Raw genomic sequence first — 19,849 nt, 5'->3', positions numbered from 1 at the left:
AGAATATACATCAATCATAAAATAATAATCCACCTATAACTTTCATAAAACATCATCAAATTAAATCGATTATTTCACACAAACATACAAAACATGTTATCACCACAAATAATACTACTACCAGTGATCTTAAAATCAAGAACTTATTTGTAAGTTTTGCATGCAGCTTACCAATACAAATGCCACATTCCCTTACTCTAACCGAAAGCCACAACGAAATATACACGTATCATTTTCCATTATTCTTCTTCAAAGCCCAAACCAAGTATATATCATTTTTCATTACTTTTCTTGGAAGTCCTAATATACATATGACACTTTCAATTACTTTCCTTAGAAGTTCTAATGAAATTTATCTCTAATACAACTACATAGATTTATTCTTCATTACCTTTTATTTAGTTACCACACACATACATGTATTTATGTTTTCAAACAAGCATATATTAAGATATTATCACAATCTTACTAAATAACATGTACTTCATAATTTAGACTCGTATGAAATAAAATACTACATGACATACAAATAAGAAAATAATAATGCAAACTCTCCCTAACTCTTTATCTTTCTTTTTTTTTTCTTCCCATTCAAAACTTAGGCTCTGTTCTTTTGAGGGAGATGATTTGGGAAAGATGATTTGAATGGATTTGAGTGGATTTGAGAGTAATTTTTTTGTTATTTTTTTTGAGTGGATTTATGAGTAATTGAGAGTGGATTTGGAAGTAAAGTTTGTGAAAATTAGTGTAAGATTTGATTGATGTGAGAGATAAAAAAATTTATTTAATTGATAAAAAATGAAAATTACCAAAATGTCCCTAATTATTAAAGTAATAAAATATAAATGTTAATATTATATTTAATTATAAAAATATTTATAAAAAATAAAAAAATTAATGTTAATAATAATAATAATAATACATTATTTTATTATTATTATTATTATCATTTATTATTATTATTATTAATATTCATGTAAGAATCCATTTTAATCAAATATATTATATTAAGGGTAAAATTGAAATTATAAATGATTCCTTTCAAATCTGCTGTGAAGGGAGGATTGAAATTTTGCTTTATCCCGCAAATCCACTCTATTCATCGCCTGTAAATCAATAAAAGCGAACACAAAAATCATTAGAAATCCATCCTTTCAAATCATCAGCAACAATAAATCATTAACGAACACGGCATTAATCTTTAAAACTTTTTCCCTTCTTTCTTAACTTGTCACCATTTCTATTAAAAATTTCTTAATAAACCTTATTCTCGCATAACTATAAGCCTCTCTAAAAAAAGTACATCATTTTATCATTTATATACCAATAATATATAACAGTGTAAAAAATATTTTAATTTTACAAATTAATTATATTTTTTTATATAAAACTGGGTGTAAAAAATAAAAATGTTGTACAATAGATCAACATCAATCAACACATTAACATATTAAATTAAGAGAAAATAGTGTGAAATTTCTATGAAAATTAATTACAAATTAGATTTTAGAAGTTGCTCACTTTATTCTATATAACATGATAAAGTTATCTGTATAAAGTCAGAACTTAAAGTTTGTTAATAAGTGGAGCAATTTTGTATTAATAGTCTTTTTGGTTTACCAGAAGTTCTACACAAAAGAAGACACAGAAGCAGAGAAAGAAGAACAGTGTTCCTGAAACGTTTCTCTTTCTTTTCACGCTCAAATTTTGAAGCCCCAACAAACCCTAATCTTAATCTGATTCCAGCTATAAACCCTAAACCCCCAAATTCGTTGGTTATGGCTTCGTCTTCGAGTAGCGGATTGACGTTCAAGCTGCATCCTCTAGTAATAGTAAACATCTCCGACCATTACACGAGGGTCAAGTCTCAGATGAACCCAACCCTTGCACCATCGCACGGTAACAACGCCGCCGCACCCAACGGTGCCGACGGCGTCGTTTCGACTCTCCCTCCCCGGGTCTATGGATGTGTCATAGGAGTGCAGAAGGGCCGCACCGTCGAGATCTTCAACAGCTTCGAACTCCTCTACGATCCTTCCACTCATTCCCTCGATCGCACCTTCCTCGAGAAGAAACAAGAACTCTGTTTAGTATTCCTTTCTCTCTCTCTCTCTCTCTCTGGCTCTCTCCCTTTCAAATTTTTTAATTTTATGTTAAGTTTAGCTCAGTCTTTTTTTTTAATGGTTCGCGTGTCAACATTTCTTATTCTGTTATCGATCGCAATTGTGGTGGCACTTTTTCCCCAATTTCATTGTACATTATCTTAATGAAATCATGAGCGCAGTTTAAAACCTTTAACGACCTTGACCTCACGTTGGCGTTGTGTGGTTTACAATTTTGGCGTGGCGTTAATTTCTCAGCTTCGTTTTTGAGAATGAGCTGGGTCTATCTGGAACAACTTCCCCGTAAGCCCTGATTGGACAAGAAAATAAGAAGGAAAAATGAAACGAGTTCTGCAAGTTAACTTTAGCTAATTTGTGGAAACTTTCTTAGATACGAAGAAGTTTATCCTAACGGATCTCATAATTTTTTTTTGTCTCAAATTTGTGATCTATTTATTTGATGATTTTGGATATGTTGATTTTATTGGAAGCTGTTTTTTTTATTTTTTATTTTATTTTTTTATTTTTCCAGATAAGAAGGTGTTCCCACACTTCTACATACTGGGATGGTATTCGACTGGAAGTGATGCGGAGGAATCAGACATGCATATTCACAAAGCTGTAAGTTTGTGTTATTTCAATTGGTCTCAATTTGAGTATTCCTGTGGTTGATAGGTTGGTTTGGGTTCACGAGGACATTTTAGTTGTTTTGACAGTGTTTTATTAAGATAGTAGAATTTAAAGCTAATCCTACAAAACCAGTTCTGTGAGATTAGATTTACTCTCACTCATACGCTGTGAATCGGTCTTATCTTTAGACGATATGAAATTTTTCAATAAAATTCCTCACACTAAGGCAATTGAGTGTAAAAATCAATTGAGGCCCTATAGGAGGTGGCATGATAGGTCCAACAAACTTGATCTTAGACTTATAACTTTGATATCATATTAGTGGCTATGGTATCATATTATTAAGCCAGTTTATTTTTAACTCAACATCATAAAATTGACTTTGTAATATAAGATCTGTCTTCAATTATATATTGTAAATCAGTTTTATCTCTACCCAAAGTGGGATTAACATGTTTGGGAGAAGTTCAATGCCCAAGGAAGAGGAATAGATGCTTCTTGAAGATGATTTTATTTGATATATGCTTTGAATTAGGTTATGATAAATTGAAATCTAGTTAGAGAAAAATGCTAGCTTAAGATTTGGCTTAGGGTGAAGCAAATAGATGTTTATTCTGGTTAAAAGGATTCTCACCAAATATAGGTCTTTTGCAGCCCCTTTCTCCTTCTCCCATCATTGAGGAACTCAATTTATCGACCTGTTCTAATACCAATTTGAGATTAATAAGAGAGAAAATATAAAATTGGAGGGCTTGAAAGACCTCTCTTATGATCTTCTATGTATAAATGATAGAAAACTGATACAATGAGAAAATGAAAGGTCAAAAAATTGCATTAGGAGCCTAGGTACAGAAATAGGTACAACTCATAGGTACATCAGGTAGTACTTCCTAACACAACTAATTTCTACCCATATTTAATACTAATTCCAACACTAGTTTTTGCAAGTTTTAAAGTTGTGCGATCACAATTCTTTTCTATTGAGCTATAAAACCAAAAAAAGTAATTTTAAACCTTGTAACTTGTCACAATTTAGAACACTTAGAATAGCTTCTATGAAATTGTTTAACTGTCTCACTCGGAGTTTCCTTGACCTTCTCCATTTCTTAATGTATATAGCCTATAACTACTTTTCTTTCTCCATCCACAAAACAAAAATAGAGTACATGGACAAAAGGAACCATGACTTTGAGAGTAAAAGGCATATGATTCCAAAATGAAGGCATAACAAAAATTTTGTAGCTTCCCACCCCATAGCTTCCTTAGACAGCGGGTTCCATCCATCTAAAGTTAAAACATCTTTCTCAAATTATTTTTACAATTGCAACTTTCACTATTTTTTCCTTCTATATTTCCTAGTGTCATTGTCATGCTCTATGGGCTTTTATAAGACCTTACTGCACTATTATCACAAAGTGTCATCGCTATGCTGAACATGAATGTAGTTTCCTTTAATGCTATATTGTAGCTTCTACTTTGTACAGGTTAATGATGACATATCCCTGGTTTCTACTGTTACTTACAATAATTTATATTTTTGTGCCTTTGTTTATTTGAAATTCTCTTCCCGTCAGTCATCTTTCAGATAATGAATACATTGAAATTCAAGTTTCTGTAGTTTCTGATTATTGTGAACCTCTACTGGAACAGCTGATGGATATCAATGAAAGCCCAGTTTATGTTCTTCTCAATCCTTCTATCAATCATTCTCAGAAGGATCTCCCAGTCAGTATTTATGAAAGTGGTACATGATCTCTACCATTTTGTTGCTTATTATGTTATTTTTTCAACCACAGTTGCTAAATTGAAAAGGCAAAAATTAACTAGGAAAGATTTTTAGTTGTACTGTATTTCCATTATTTTATTTCTTACAATGATTCTTTTAATATGAGAATAAATTTTATTGGGGAAAGAAAAGAAGTACAAAAGATTGGAGGATAAAAAATCCTCAAGAAGGGTAACACAAAAGTAAAAAGCAGAGCCATTGAAGTATGTTTAACACAGACCGTGTGATGAACAGTGAACACCAAAGCATTCTAATTCAGAGGTGAGAATTACTTTTGATGATTCAGGCATTGCTTTCGAACAGCAAAAGCCATAGAATCTCTCATATGACTCATTGCCACAATATTTTACTTCCTAACCCTTGAAAACAAACTTGTGAAAACTAATCCAGTGAACTAGGACTAATTGACCTGCTGCTGAACATGATGCCATTTTTTTTAAAGGAATTGCACAGTTATGCAATTTAGCCATGTGTGAGGAAGTGTCAGACATGGATGATTTATGACACATCTTAGGAGATTGATCTATTTGAGGCTGTGTAACCTACTACATGAGTATTTTTGTATTGTTTAAAGCTGTTCAAGCAGTAGTTGACCTAAGTAGTAGTAAGAGTTGTCATACCTGGGGAGATGATGACTACTCAACACAGAGCCTTGGTCATGGAGTAAGAGTTGTGAAGAAATTCTTTTGTAGGCTAATTTGGCAACTTTTTTTTCCCCTTCTTTTCATTTGAACTTTTCTGCTTTCTATTCTTTCTAATGAAGTACTATGTTTTTATTTTATTGGTATATATTTGGTCGATTCTTTGTTTTGTCATATTGCCTGCTGGTTATTGTACTAAGGAAATTGTCTGCTGGTGCTTGTAATTACAATTTGCTACTACAGAACTGCATGTCATAGATGGGATTCCGCAACTTATCTTTGTTCTCTCAAGCTATACTATTGAGGTTGGTTTTATGACTTCTGTATACCCTTTTTCACATTTTAAATCGCTATTCCTCAACCAATTGATTGACTTGGACTTCCTTCTCTCTCTCTCTCTCTTGCTTTGTTGAAGACTGTTGAAGCAGAACGAATATCAGTTGATCATGTTGCTCATCTTAAGCCATCTGATGGTGGTTCAGCGGCTACACAGCGTGAGTGTTTTTCCTAGACTTTATTTGCATCATGGTCTTATCTTTCATTATTAAGCCATTGGAGTAGGGAAAAGATTTGATTTATTCTTATTGTTAGGTAAGTATACTTATGTTATTATATTCTTGTATAGAAGTTTACATTGCTTGTCACAAGTATGGATGAAGTTGATAGTCAACATGATATCTGTTTAATATATTACAACCTTGTTCAACTAAGATCAGGGAGGGTCTGAGTAAGTAAATGATAAGTGCCCAAGCACTTGGGGAACCCACCCTCAAAAGCTAACCAAACACTTAAGTACTCCCACCTAGCATCCCATACTGCAAAATGTGGGACTTGGACACCCCATAATTCCCATGTTCCTATCAATAAAGCTTAATTTGGGAAGATCTTCACATTAAAACAAGTAATTGAAGATCAAGGTTTCCTGAATTTTGGTCTCTGTGGAAGTCAATGGTGTTTGTTATCTGACTCCACCTAGTGGGATAAGCTTTGAATTTTTTAGTTTTATCTAATGCTGTCATACTTTCTTATCACAGTGGCTGCTCACCTTACTGGTATACACAGTGCCATCAAAATGCTTCATAGCAGAATAAAGGTGCTACATCACTATCTTCTTGCAATGCAAAAAGGTATGAGGGTATCCTCTCTACAAAAGTAAGCATTTGACAATAAGATATTCTTTGCTATTAGAAAATTTTCAAGTCTAATAAAGAGAATTATTCTTTTGATCTTTCAACTTTGTATGCTTTTCAAGTTGCCACTTCTTTATTATAGTGTTTAATAAGTAAATAAAAGTGAGAAATTATATAGAGAATAATAATTGAATATTTGGCTTAGTTTCAAAGTGTATATTTCTCTATTGTTGCAAAGAGGGTGACTTGTAAATAAAATCTTGTACACATATTATAAGTTGAATTATCTTGATAAGTTAGAGACAAGATTCTGTTTGAATTTATAATAGATGTATGATTGGGATTAAGGGGAATCACGGTAGCAGGGGGATTTTCTAGTTATCACTGGCATATATATCTTATTGCACATCTTCCTATTTTAGAAAATTAGATCCTCAGTTACAAATTATAATAGACTAAATTTTAGGATGGATTAACGAATCATAAGCACTCATGGATTTGCTGAAGTTTTGAAATAAATTCTTTTATTAAGTATCTTTTTGTGGAGTTTCTTTCTCAAAATGTTCTTAAATTGTGAGAAATGTTAAAACATTTAATTTTTAGTGAAAACAACCAATTATCTTTAAGGTTTTCAGAAATGGTTTGTCAAAGTAAGAAATCAAGTTTTAGCTACATGGCATGGTTTTAAGTATTTATATTCGTATTTACAAATCACGGTTTCAAAACAGTATATTAAATGTAAATGTGAGCAATATTTCCATTTCTTGCTTCAACTATAAATCATACATGTTCATATATTGAAACTCCAATAAATGTGATAATTAATCTTACTGTTTAAAAGCAGGTGATGTACCTTGTGAAAATTCACTATTAAGACAAGTGTCAAGTCTGCTGAGAAGATTGCCTGCTATTGAATCCGGGAAATTTCAAGATGATTTCTTAATGGTATGTTCATTCTGAATTTTGGACTTGATGGCATGCTTGTTGGTGTGTTAAAATTAGCCTTCGCGTGTAATGAGCAATCTTATTATGCTTGAGTATTCTTACTTGGAATCATTTGAGCAACCGTCATGAACTGTGATGGGCACCCTTCTTTAAGCTAGAGAGTGGGCTTATGGGTTCCTAAATCCTAATGACAGAACAGATATAACAAGTGAAAGCTATGTCGGTGCTGGTCTTTGTATCAAGTATCCTACGCTAGCAGCATGATTAGTATACAGAGGACATAAATATGCTTCACCCATTAATCACATGCATAGTATTCACCCTACAAGTTGGATCATAGATGCTACTGATGCCTAAATTTTTATCGAAGTAATTATAATTTATACCTACTTGGTAAGATGTTTCTCCAGTTCTACCGTGCTGGGTGGATGTGCTTGCCGAATCTTTTCCCCAAATTGTGTGATTTTGCTTCTATTGGTTAATTCACTAGTCACTGGCTTAACGTTAATGTGATTAAAACTTCCTAGGCAGAGATCCATAAACCCAATCTCTCCAAGAAATCCACCATCCATATGCATCATTCTTTGTTTGGTTAAATAATGATATCTAGAGTTTGTTGTCATGAAGATTTCATATTTCTGCTTTCTTTTGCTTACAATATTTTCCCCCCTTGTAGGAGTACAATGATACCTTATTGATTAGTTACCTGGCAATGCTTACCAACTGCTCAAGGTATGACCTGTACTTTGTCTTTTTTTCTTTTTCAGGTTTTGTAATTTTAATTTTTCTCCTCTTTTATAACAAGAAAAAGCTCCAAGTGTTTGTTTTAGGCAAACCTCCTTGAAAATCAGTGTGGTGGGACAATTTTTTGTAGTTATCCAATGAAGCAATGGTTAGAAACACAATTACCAATTTGATATTCCATTTTACTCTGCCTGCCATTCCTATACCTGTACAATTCCCTAGGAGAAACAGAAGCTTCTCCTGTTAGAGGTTCATCCTATGGGAGGAAGTTTGAGTCATTTTAGTTTTTATATATATAAATGGATTCTACTATGACATTATGATCGATCTTTTATTGTAGAATCATGAAATTCAATCTGTCATGAATCCTCCCTTTTAGTCTAACAATATCAATACTATATTCGCTTTTTGCTTTATAAAAATGTTGTCTGATGGTTGGGACTCCATCGGATTGTCATATTATCCCAATGTATTCCAGTATGTATAAATATATATTTTCCAGAAAAGAAATGTGAAAACTTTCAGTTCTAAAGTCTGTGACCTTGAATGCACATAGTATTAACAAATTTTCATTTTTATCTTCGTGTAGTGGAATGAATGAGCTGGTGGACAAATTTAATACCGCTTATGATAGGCATACCAGAAGAGGTGGACGAACTGCTTTTATGTGAGAGCTACTTGGTTGCTTATTTCTGGTGGACATCCTCAGAGCACTTTTCCAACTTTTTAGGCTTAGATTTTTTATTTTTTATTTTGTTTTTTTACCTCTTTTTGCTGGTTAGGCACTTGTTATTGAAGCTTAGTATTTTAGAAAATAGGTAGTAAAGAAAAAAAAAATGAAAATGGAAAGTTACCATATGATTGCCCCCTTCAACTAAAATGGAAAAAAAGGTATTTGTTTTAGCATTTTTCTATAAAAGGTTTGCGACGTTGAGGGGACGAAGAGTTGAAGGACAAGATCTGAATTTTCGTTTTGTGATTCTTTGTTGACTCACAAACCTTCATTTTCGTGCTTTGAGACCAAATTCTTTCGGAGGTCAAGAGGAAGAATTACAGTCACATTAATGAGTCAATCTGTAGTTATTTTTGTCACACAATTATAATCATTTTAATACTTATAAACTGTTAAGTGTTTGTCATGGCAATTTCTTGACATTTGTGTGCACATATATAAATGGTTTTAAAAATTCGTAGTAATAATTATTCTTTCCACAATTTTCTTTTACATATAATTATACAGATAGAAGGTCATATGACATTTTAAAGCATACAATTTTTTAGTGAAATCACAAAATTGTTCTATTATTGAATGGTCAAATCTTTCATTGTATGATTGGTGAGAAGTATCACTCTTATAAATTAGTCGGGTTAGCGATCGAATTGGATCAGATTATTTATTTTGATAGCATTAGTCTGTTTTGATAACATTAGTCATTAAGAAATTAATGAAAATTTATAAGGCATTTATTTAAATTTGGTAAAAACAACTTAATATTTTGATAACAAGTTAATGAAAAATCTAATAAATAAAAACAAAACCTCTCTACCCTTTAATATGAACCTAAAATATTTACAATTAGAGTTAAAATTTCTCTTGGATCATAAATAATAATACATTTTATTTATTGGAATACATTACTTTTCACACATTATTTTATTTATTCATAAAATACAATAATAAGTGCATGGAAATACATCACACATTTTTCACACATACAATTAATTATATACACACACACATGATAACCTTACAAATACTTGAATTGTGAAGATAAAATAGTGTTAAACTCAGAGAAGATGACAGTTAGACATTAGATGTCGGAATATAGTTGGTCTTCTATTTGTTGACGCAACATCATACCTAAAAGTTTGAATTTCTTCATTCCACATACTTTGTGTTAACTTCCAATTTTCTTCAATTTTAAGTCTTTCAACTCTTTCTTTTTCCAACTCTTCCGACAGAATTGTACTTTCTTGCTTCAATTTTGACCCTTCCTATATAATAAAATAAAATCATCATTTGTAATCACAAAAGAAATAATGAAGTTACATAATATTCATACTCATATTCCTTTACATATGCAAATACTTATATACAACTATATTATTATTTTTATTATGTTGTAGAAGAATATTTGTCACTCAAAATTAAAAATGACAAAAATCAGTTCACCTATCGAGTTGATCAATCTAACACAATAAAACAAAAATGGTCAACTTAATTTAATCAATCTTACTCAGAAGTTTCATTGCATTTTAGTTTATATCTTTTTTTAGATAAATAACATTTTTGTGGAGTCTATTTCAATAAAATTTAAGAAATGTTTTCAGAATTCTTTACCTGAGATTTCACAAATGTTATATTTGTATATGGTTGTCCATTATTCTTCAATATAACCATGTTCACAAGATGGAGAAGCTGCTGAACTTGTTGTAATTGCTTTGTCTCATCTTTGGTTTTATTATTAAAGAGCACTTTGCGATTGTCACATTGGAGTAAAATATCCTACAATAGTATTAGAAGTTTATCAAAATTCTAAACAAATAAACTAAACAATTAACATAAAATAGTATTAATTGAATGGTTAATAATCAAGGATGTGATTGAAAAATATTCCTATAATATGATAATTCTTGATTTATTTAAATTTAAAAAATATATGTTAAAGAATGTTTTCTTATTTTGATTATATATATAAAACTCTAAAACTTTTTAATAAAATTATATTTTCAATAACACCTAATATATATTTAAGTATAACGAGAATAAACAATAATACATATTCATTTACATTATAATACAATAAGATACCTTAAGAGCTTGTGGACATTCTTGACCTAAATAATCATCCAGTGTCACTTTGTTATATTCAAGTTCATCTCCTCCAGTAAAAACTATGATCATGTAATCAATAATTTTGTGTCCAAACAAAGTTTGCAAAACACGTAAAGTAGCTTGTTCTTCTTCAGAAAAACGAGTTCTAACCGAAAATATCACAAGAACTGCATGAATTCCATCTTTTGCCAAATCCAAACACTTGATTATTTCTTTCTCAACATAATCACTTCCATCAAATAATCCTACAAATATATTAAACTTTAAGTTTAACATTAAATCATTTATATTTATGCATATTTATGGTTCTTACAAGACAACACTATGACTTCAATAACATAATTACTTTAATTAAAATAAGCATAATTAAAATAAAGTCCAAACTTTTCAAAGATCATAAACAATATATATATATATATATATATATATATATATATATATATATATATATATATATATATATAGAGAACCATGGACTTATCTCATTGTTATTCTTAATGACAAATTTCAAAACTAAAATTTTTCAAAAGATAAGAACAAAATCAAAGAAATTAAAAATAAAACCCTTTTGCTTTCGGCCTTAAAAATATACTTAACCATCAAAAAAGACAAAAATATCGAATAGAAAAAGTTGGAGAAAAATGTTAATAACACTCTTCCTAATGTGTATAGTAAGATGTTGATTAGGTTTATTTTCAGTTGTTTTAATTTATATGCAATTGTCATTAAATTTTATTTAATAAAAAAATAATATTGTTAATATTCATCAATATTGAAATAATCAAAGTCATTATATTTATTTTAATATAAATAAAATATAAATTATACAATGAATTATAACATATTACCTGGAGTGTTAATAACATTAATAATTGATCCATCTTTTGTAACACTTTGTTGTAATTCACATATGCGTGACATACTAGAAGAGTATCTGTTTGACTTAAAAGCATTTCTTCTAAGAATGGTATTTCCAGTTGCACTTTTACCATTTCCTGTTCTTCCAACTAAAACTAATGTCTTCTTTTCTTTATTAAGCAAGGCTTTCTGTTCTATCATATCAAATTCAGGTTGCATCTGCATCTTAAAAATAACATAAATAAACAATAAAAAATAAATATGTACAAACAATTAAAAACCTATTTTAAAGAATAAATTATATATATATATATATATATATATATATATATATTTATATTAAATTTATAATGACCAAATTTGTAAACTCTCTTTTGTCTTGTTCACTTGAGTGGATTTGGAAGAGAGAGGATTTGAGAAGATTTAAAGATAATTTTCTTTTTTGTTTATTTGAATAGATTTTGGAGATAAGTGAGAGTGAATTTAGAAGTAAATTTTTTTAATATGTCACATAAATTAAATCCTACACTAATTTTGACAAACTTTACTTCCAAATCAACTTTCGTTTACCTCCAAATTCGTTCAAATAAACAACAAAAAATATTACCCTCAAATATACTCAAATGAACAAAGCATTAGTGCTAAAATCACTCTGACAGTCTTACCAGATTTGTTTTTGGTACTATTCTAAAACATTTATTACCAAATGAAGATATCTTAAGTATATATAAATTCATATTTATCTCTTATTTATCTTATCTGATGTGGAATTTTGTTTATATCTATAATATATATATATATATATATATATATATATATATATATATATATATATATATATATATATATATATATATATATATATATATATATGACAATGCATCACACACATACATCATACATTGTATACATAGAATAATTATACCTACACATTACTTTTCAAATATGTTGAGAAGATAAAATAATAATAAATGAGAAAAGATGACAGTTAGAAATTACTTGTCGGGATATATGTGGTCTTTTATTTGCTGACTCAAGATTATACTTCAAACTTTGAATTTTATCATTCAACTTAGCTTCTTTTAACTTAAAATTTTCTTGAATCTTATGTGTTGCAGCTCTTTCTTCTTCCACCTTTTCCCAAAGATTTGTAGTTTCTTGCTTCAATTTTGACCCTTCCTATATATATTCACATAAAATTATCATTTCTAAAGAACAATAATAATGAAGTAACATTCAATATTCAAAATAATTTATATACAACTACATTAATATTTTTATTATGTTGTAGAGAACATTTTTTACTTAAGTTATTATAATATCATATAATATAATATTGAAAAAAAATACTCAAAATTACAAAAAACAAAATCAATTCACCCCCAATGAGTTGATCAATCTAACACAATAAAACAATCCAAAGTCTTGTTTTACCTCATCGAATACTTTTGTTTGCATTTGCATTTTAGTTTATAATATTTTTAAGTAAATATCATTTTTGTGAAGTCTATTTTAATAAATTATAAGAAATGTTTTCAAAATTTATAAATTCTTTACCTGTGATTTCACAAATGTTATATTTGTATATGGTTGCCCATTATTCTTTAATATAACCATGTTCACAAGATTGAGAAGTTGTTGAACTTGTTGTAGTTGCTTCTTTTCGTCCTTAGTTTTGTTGTTAAATAGAACTTTTCGATTGTCACATTGGAGCAAAATATCCTACAATAATATTAGAACTCTATCAAAATAATCAAACTTTTTAAATATATATCTAAATGAGAATAAATAATTGTACATATTCATTTAAATCATAGTATAATAAGATACCTTAAGAGCTATTGGACATTCTTGACCTAAATAATCATCCAGTGTTAGTTTGTTATATTCAAGTTCATCTCCTCCGGTGAACACTATGATCATATAGTCAATAATTTTATGTCCAAACAAAGTTTGCAAGACACGTAAAGTAGCTTGTTCCTCTTCAGAAAAACGAGTTTTGACCGAAAACATCACAAGAATTGCATGAATTCCATCTTTTGCCAAATCCAAACACTTGACTATTTCTTTCTCAACAGAATCACTTCCATCAAATAATCCTACAAAATATAATAAGTTTTAGATTTAACATTAAATCATTTATATTTAATAAAAAATTATATTATTAACATTCATCAATATTGAAACAATGAAGGTAATTATATTTGTTTTAATATAACTAAAATATAAATTATAGAATCATTATAAGTAATATATTACCTGGAGTGTTAATAACATTAATAATTGATCCATCTTGGGTGACCTTTTGGTGTAATTCACAAATAGGTGACATACTAGAAGAGTATCTGTTTGATTTAAAAGCATTTCTTCCAAGAATGGTATTTCCAGTTGCACTTTTACCATTTCCTGTTCTTCCAACTAAAACTAATGTCTTCTTTTCATTATTAAGCAATGGTTTCTGTTCTATCATATCAAATTCAGGTTGCATCTGCATCTTAAAAATAACATAAATAAACAATAACAAGTAAATATTTTGAAACAATTAAATAGTTATTTTAAAGAATAAATTTTAAACTTAAATACTAATTTGATTCCTGTTTTAATTAAGTTTACTCAATTTAGTTTTAATATTTTTTTTTTCAATTTGATCCTAATTTTTGAAAATTTATTTCAATTTGACCGATTTTGCCTACACCGTTTAAATTATTAATTAATAATCTGTCATGTATTTTTGAATTTTTCAGAAAATGTTTATGTATCAAGTTAACATCTTGTAAATTTTAAAGATCAGTGTCACGTGTCATGATTACTATCATGTATTAAGGTTAATGTTTTATATTTAATTTGGCTTCTATATTTATTAATTTTATTGAATCTAATTTATTTTTTTTAAATGGAGTTATTTGTTGTTCTTCAAATTAAGACAATTTTTTTATAAATACTATATTAACATTTTAATAAAAATTCATATTTTTATTAAATATTTTTTATTTAGGATTTTAGTTGGCTTAAAATTAGAACGAAAATTTTAAGAATTAAGACTAACACCATTGATTTAAAATTGAAAGAGGTTAAAAATCACGTGATTTTTAAAATTTTAAATTAATGATTTTACTCCTCAATTTTAAAATTTTCTTTTTAACTTTAAATCAACTCTAACCTTAAATTAAAAATATTTAATAAAAATATGAATTTTAATAAAAATAATAGTATAACATTTATAATAAATTACATTTATTCTTAATTTAAAAATTAAAAAAATTGTTATTTTAAAATAAAATTGGGACTAAATGAGAAAAAATAATAAATATACATGTTAAACTGAATATAAAACATTGACATTAACACATATCACTCAAACATAACACAATAATTACTTTATATTAGACATCTTTTAAAATTAAGAAAAAAATCACGAAATAACACATGAAATATACTATTTAGTGTAAATTAATTATTTAAACCATGTTAGCAAAAACAATTAAATTAAATAAAATTAAGATCAAATTAATATTTAAACCTAAACTATATATATATATATATAAAAGTGTATGGCAATGCCTCACACTCACACATACTTGGGTTAAATATGTTTTTCGTTCCCCAACTATTGGTCGTTTTTGTGTTTAGTCCCTCTTTCAAAGTATAGTACAATTTAGTCCTTCAACTTTAGAAAACTATGTTTTTAGTATTTTTTACCAAATTTTTTAAACTTTATTTGCTGTTTCAAGCACGTTACATTATAGCATTTGGATTGTTTACACATTTTGACACATTTTTGTTTCAATGTTAACTGAGAAACGCGTTTGAAACAGCAAATAAAGTTAAAAAAATTTGGTAAAAATGACTAATACCAGAGTTTTCTAAAGTTGAAGGACTAAATTGTACTATACTTTGAAAGAGGGACTAAACACAAAAACGGCCAATAGTTGGGGGACAAAAAACATATTTAACCCCACGTACTTTATAACACAAATAATTATACAAATATTTGAGTTGTGAAGATAAAATAATACTAAATCAGAAAATGTGACAGTTAGAAATTACTTGTCGGGATATATGTGGCCTTCGTTTTGCTGACTCAATATTATACTTCAAACTTTGAATTTCATCATTCAACTTAGCTTCTGTTAATTTACAATTTTCTTCAATCTTAACTCTTTCAACTCTTTCTTCTTCCAACTTTTCCCAAACATTTGAAGTTTCTTGCTTCAATTTTGACCCTTCCTATATATTAAAATAAAATTATCATTTGTAATAACAAAAAAAAATAATAAATAATTCAATTTTCATATTCTTATTTTCTATATATGAAAATACTTCATGTTTATTATATTTGTAACAAGAGGTTCAACACTCACACATATACATATTGTTTGCTTTGAATAAAGTTCTCACGGATTTACTTTTAATATCATTGCAACAGACCTCTTATCAATAAAGGTATCTTATATATATATATAAAAAACATTGCTTTAATTTACTTAATTTATAATTATCCTCCTGTTTCAATAGTCCAGCAAAATCTTAAGAAAGATTTAAAAACATATTCATAATTAATAAATTTTTTACCTGTGATTTCACAAATATTTTATTTGTATATGGCTGTCCATTATTCTTCGATATGACTAGGTTTACAAGATCGAAAAGTTGTTGAACTTGTTGTAATTGTTTTGTTTCATCTTTAGTCTTGTTATCAAAAAGTACTTTACGATTCTCACATTGAAGTAAAATATCCTGCAACAATATTAAAACCTTATCAAAATCATCAAATTTCTATAATTCTATACAATCTATAAAGTTAACATAAAATAGTATTAAATGGATGACTAATAGTTAAGCATGTAAGTTAAAGAATTTTTTTTTCACCTCTTTTTGGTTATATATATATATAAATTATTTTAATCACTTATTTTTTTCTAATATCATCAATTATTTCTTTTTACTTTTTTGTGTAGTTATGAATAAAAATGAAATATTTTAAATTGACATTAAAAAATTATCATACACAACATTACCGGTGTATTTATCCCTTTTAATATTTTAAAGTAGGTTTAGTAATATTTATTAATCTATCTATTAGTAACAATATCTTTTAATTATATATATGAAAATTAAATCAAATGTATAGAGAAAGAGAAACAAGGGTAGGAGTTTTATGGTAAGAAGTTAGAAGTAAATTTGAATGATGCAATAATAGATATATTGTTATTATTAAGAGTTTATTGATATTTATATAATCATCGATCACATGCATTTATTTTTTACATTTTTTGATAATTTATGTATAGTAATAAGAATTATGATCTAAGAATAATGAGAATAAAAAAAAAAATCATACCTTAAGAGGTTGTGGACATTCTTGACCTATGTAATCATTTAAAGTCTCTTTATTATATTCAAGTTCATCTCCTCCGGTAAACACTATAATCATGTAGTCAACAATTTTGTGTCCAAACAAAGTTTGCAAGATGCTTAAAATAACTTGTTCTTCTTCAGAAAAACGAGTTCTAACGGAAAATACCACAAGAATTGCATGAATTTCATCTTTAGCTAAATCAATACATTTGATTATTTCTTTTTCGATAGAATCACTTCCATCAAATAGTCCTACAAAAGTATATATTAATGTCAAAAGTTAAAAACAAAAACAAAATTATCCAATGATTTTTTTTTTCAAAGATAAAAGAAAAATAAAGGAATTAAAAAAAAATCTTTTATTTATGACACCTAAAATATATTTAACCATGGAAACAAGATAAAATTATCAAAAAATAGAGATAGGAGAAAAATGGTACTAGTACTCTTTCTAATATTTTTATTGTAATGGTAATAAAAAAATATTTTTATAGTGATATTGAGTAGGTTTGATTTGTAAATTATATTGATTTAAGAGTGAAACTTATAAAAATATGTACTAATAAGAAAGATAATATTGTTAGCATATTGAGATAATCAAGATAACATTTTAACTTAAACCAAATACAAATTATACAATAAATTAGAAATAATTTAAATTACCTGGAGTGTCAATAACATTAATAGTAGATCCATCTTTTGTGACAGTTTTTTGTAATTCACACATACGAGTTCTTGATTTAAAAGCTTTTTTCCTGAGAATGTTATTTCCTGTTGAACTTTTACCATTTCCAGATCGTCCAATTAAAACTAATGTCTTCTCTTTATTTAATAAAGAAATTGGTTCCATTATATCAACTGCAGAGTAAAAATAATCCAGATAAAACAATATCAACAAAAATAAACAAATGATATATGTTAAAATAATTAAGAAAAAAATATATATTTTGAAGCATAAAATATAGTACATATATTTTATGCTTTGACCTTTGAATGATTTGATAAACTGGTTTTGCATGAATTATCTAAGTTTGAGAACCATTTTATAGTTGGTGAAGTAAGAAACTAAATTTGTTTAAGAAAATACAAATGAAAAGGAAGCACATTAAAAAGAATAATCAAAGTAGCAAGATAATAATATACTTGTTTGAAAGTATCAAGATAATAATATACCTAAATATGAGATGTGAAAAAGGAATTAACAGGGTAATGATATATAAGTATAAGTTTCAATAACAAGAAACTGTAAATTACAATCGGATCTTGTTATTTTGACAACTTTTTTTAACAACTTTTTGATAACAGAAGGTTATTGTTTTATTGATATATTTGAATTTATATTTAAAAAAATATTTGAAATAAACCAATCACAAACTGTAACATATTCATCGTTAAAAAGTTGTGAAAAAAGGTTATTAAAAGAAAATTTTCCATTACAATCACAAGAAACATGAAATCTACCTCTTCAAATGCTTGAGAAAATAGAAAAATATGTGAAACAAATAAAGTTAAAGTTAGATTCACAATCATCTTAATAATTTCAAATAAATACTCCATTTCGAAATATACTTCTTTAGCAATTCTACCATCTTAAATTCTAACAAAGACAACAATTTTTATAAATTAAATGATTTTATTCAATTAAAAGTTTGTCTTAATAAATTAAAATAGAATAAGTTTGCTTTGTTTAAGTTTAAGTAATTTCAGTCACTTCATTCACAATTTTTATAAATTAAAATGTTTTTGTTGTTGTTGCAAACCTCATTAAAACATAATTCAAACTATCTAACGACTTTTTAATATAAACTAGCACTTATAACATAATATTAACACATTAAAAGACATTTACCAAGGAATGGTTCACCATTGAAATTACTAAGGAATCCTATACTTTTATTAATAATTACTCATAGAATTGCTTAATCAATGGTGCACAATTGAAAGTACTAATTAAGGTATCATTTACTTTTATTAATAATCACTCATAAAATTTCCTATTAAGTGCCTATATTAAATGTTTCAAAATAGGGATTCCAAATACAATCTAAATACAGGAGAAACCCTTCATTATAATTGTAATAAAAATTGGACATTTATCATAGACAAACTTAACAATTACATGTATATATTCAATAAATAATTAATTTATGTGTTTAGCTTTCATAATTTTTTTACCTTTAATCTTTTATCCTTTCAAATTTTGTTATTATATGTTTTGGTCTTTGTCTTAATTTTATTAGTAAAAATGTTTTTCTTTATCGTTATGTAATGGTGAAATTTGTTTTAATATCTGTAAATATATTTTTACTTTTAGTCTATGTATACGTGTACCTGCAAAATATAATAATTTATAGGTTAAAGTTTTTTTCATCCCAATTTCTTTCGTAATATTCAATTAGATTCTATTTTTGTGTTTAATTCATTCAATTTAATTTTTTCTTTTGTATAAATGGCATCAACATAATATCTGTAAATCTTAAATGTCAATTCATAATATTTTTTAACTTTTTATTGTAAATTTTTAAGATTTTTTATGTATCAATGTTAATATAGAATGATAGTGTCAATGTTAGATGTGATGTCCAATATTAATATTTGTATTCAATTTAATCTTAAAATTTTAATTCAATCGAGTCCCTTTTTTTAATGGACAATATTATTCCTTTCCGATAAAATTAGTAATTATAACTTATATATAACTTTTTTTTTCTATAATTTATATTAAAATTAATTTTATTTTTAATTTAAATTTTAAAAATACCTATTTTAAACTTACAAGTGTTAGTTTGAATAAAAAGAAAAATCATATTTCTTTCTGA

At 27.3% G+C, this 19,849-nt stretch overlaps 2 protein-coding genes across 4 annotated transcripts; one reads left to right on the top strand and one right to left on the bottom strand.

Annotated features, from left to right (window-relative positions):
* Positions 1 to 1,574: 1,574 nt before the first annotated feature.
* Positions 1,575 to 9,117, top strand: LOC106762667 (COP9 signalosome complex subunit 6a). Its single transcript, XM_014646692.2, has 9 exons — positions 1,575 to 2,085; positions 2,635 to 2,723; positions 4,383 to 4,476; positions 5,403 to 5,464; positions 5,575 to 5,653; positions 6,194 to 6,286; positions 7,134 to 7,234; positions 7,911 to 7,966; positions 8,568 to 9,117. Exons 1-9 carry the CDS (start codon positions 1,779 to 1,781, stop codon positions 8,647 to 8,649), a joined length of 963 nt encoding a protein of 320 aa, XP_014502178.1. The 5' UTR covers positions 1,575 to 1,778; the 3' UTR covers positions 8,650 to 9,117.
* A 553-nt stretch (positions 9,118 to 9,670) lies between these two features.
* LOC106760952 (GTPase IMAP family member 8) lies at positions 9,671 to 18,033 on the bottom strand. 3 transcript variants are annotated; one of them, XM_014644401.1, is made up of 13 exons: positions 17,999 to 18,033; positions 17,694 to 17,888; positions 17,014 to 17,282; positions 16,245 to 16,409; positions 15,720 to 15,899; positions 13,932 to 14,166; positions 13,503 to 13,771; positions 13,230 to 13,394; positions 12,672 to 12,851; positions 11,663 to 11,897; positions 10,791 to 11,059; positions 10,320 to 10,484; positions 9,671 to 9,973 (listed from the first exon to the last, which is right to left on the bottom strand). In XM_014644401.1, exons 2-13 carry the CDS (start codon positions 17,878 to 17,880, stop codon positions 9,767 to 9,769), a joined length of 2,526 nt encoding a protein of 841 aa, XP_014499887.1. In that variant the 5' UTR covers positions 17,881 to 17,888; positions 17,999 to 18,033; the 3' UTR covers positions 9,671 to 9,766. The 3 variants fall into 3 exon arrangements, with proteins under 3 accessions (XP_014499887.1, XP_014499888.1, XP_014499889.1); XM_014644402.1 differs by having other exon boundaries at positions 11,663 to 11,891; XM_014644403.1 differs by having other exon boundaries at positions 13,932 to 14,160.
* Between the last annotated feature and the right edge of the window lie 1,816 nt (positions 18,034 to 19,849).

The sequence above is a fragment of the Vigna radiata genome, chromosome 5 (assembly GCF_000741045.1).
Source record: "Vigna radiata var. radiata cultivar VC1973A chromosome 5, Vradiata_ver6, whole genome shotgun sequence".
NCBI lineage: Eukaryota > Viridiplantae > Streptophyta > Magnoliopsida > Fabales > Fabaceae > Vigna > Vigna radiata.
The sequence above is the reverse complement of the archived record's forward strand: the minus strand, read 5'-3'. Positions and strand labels throughout refer to the sequence as shown.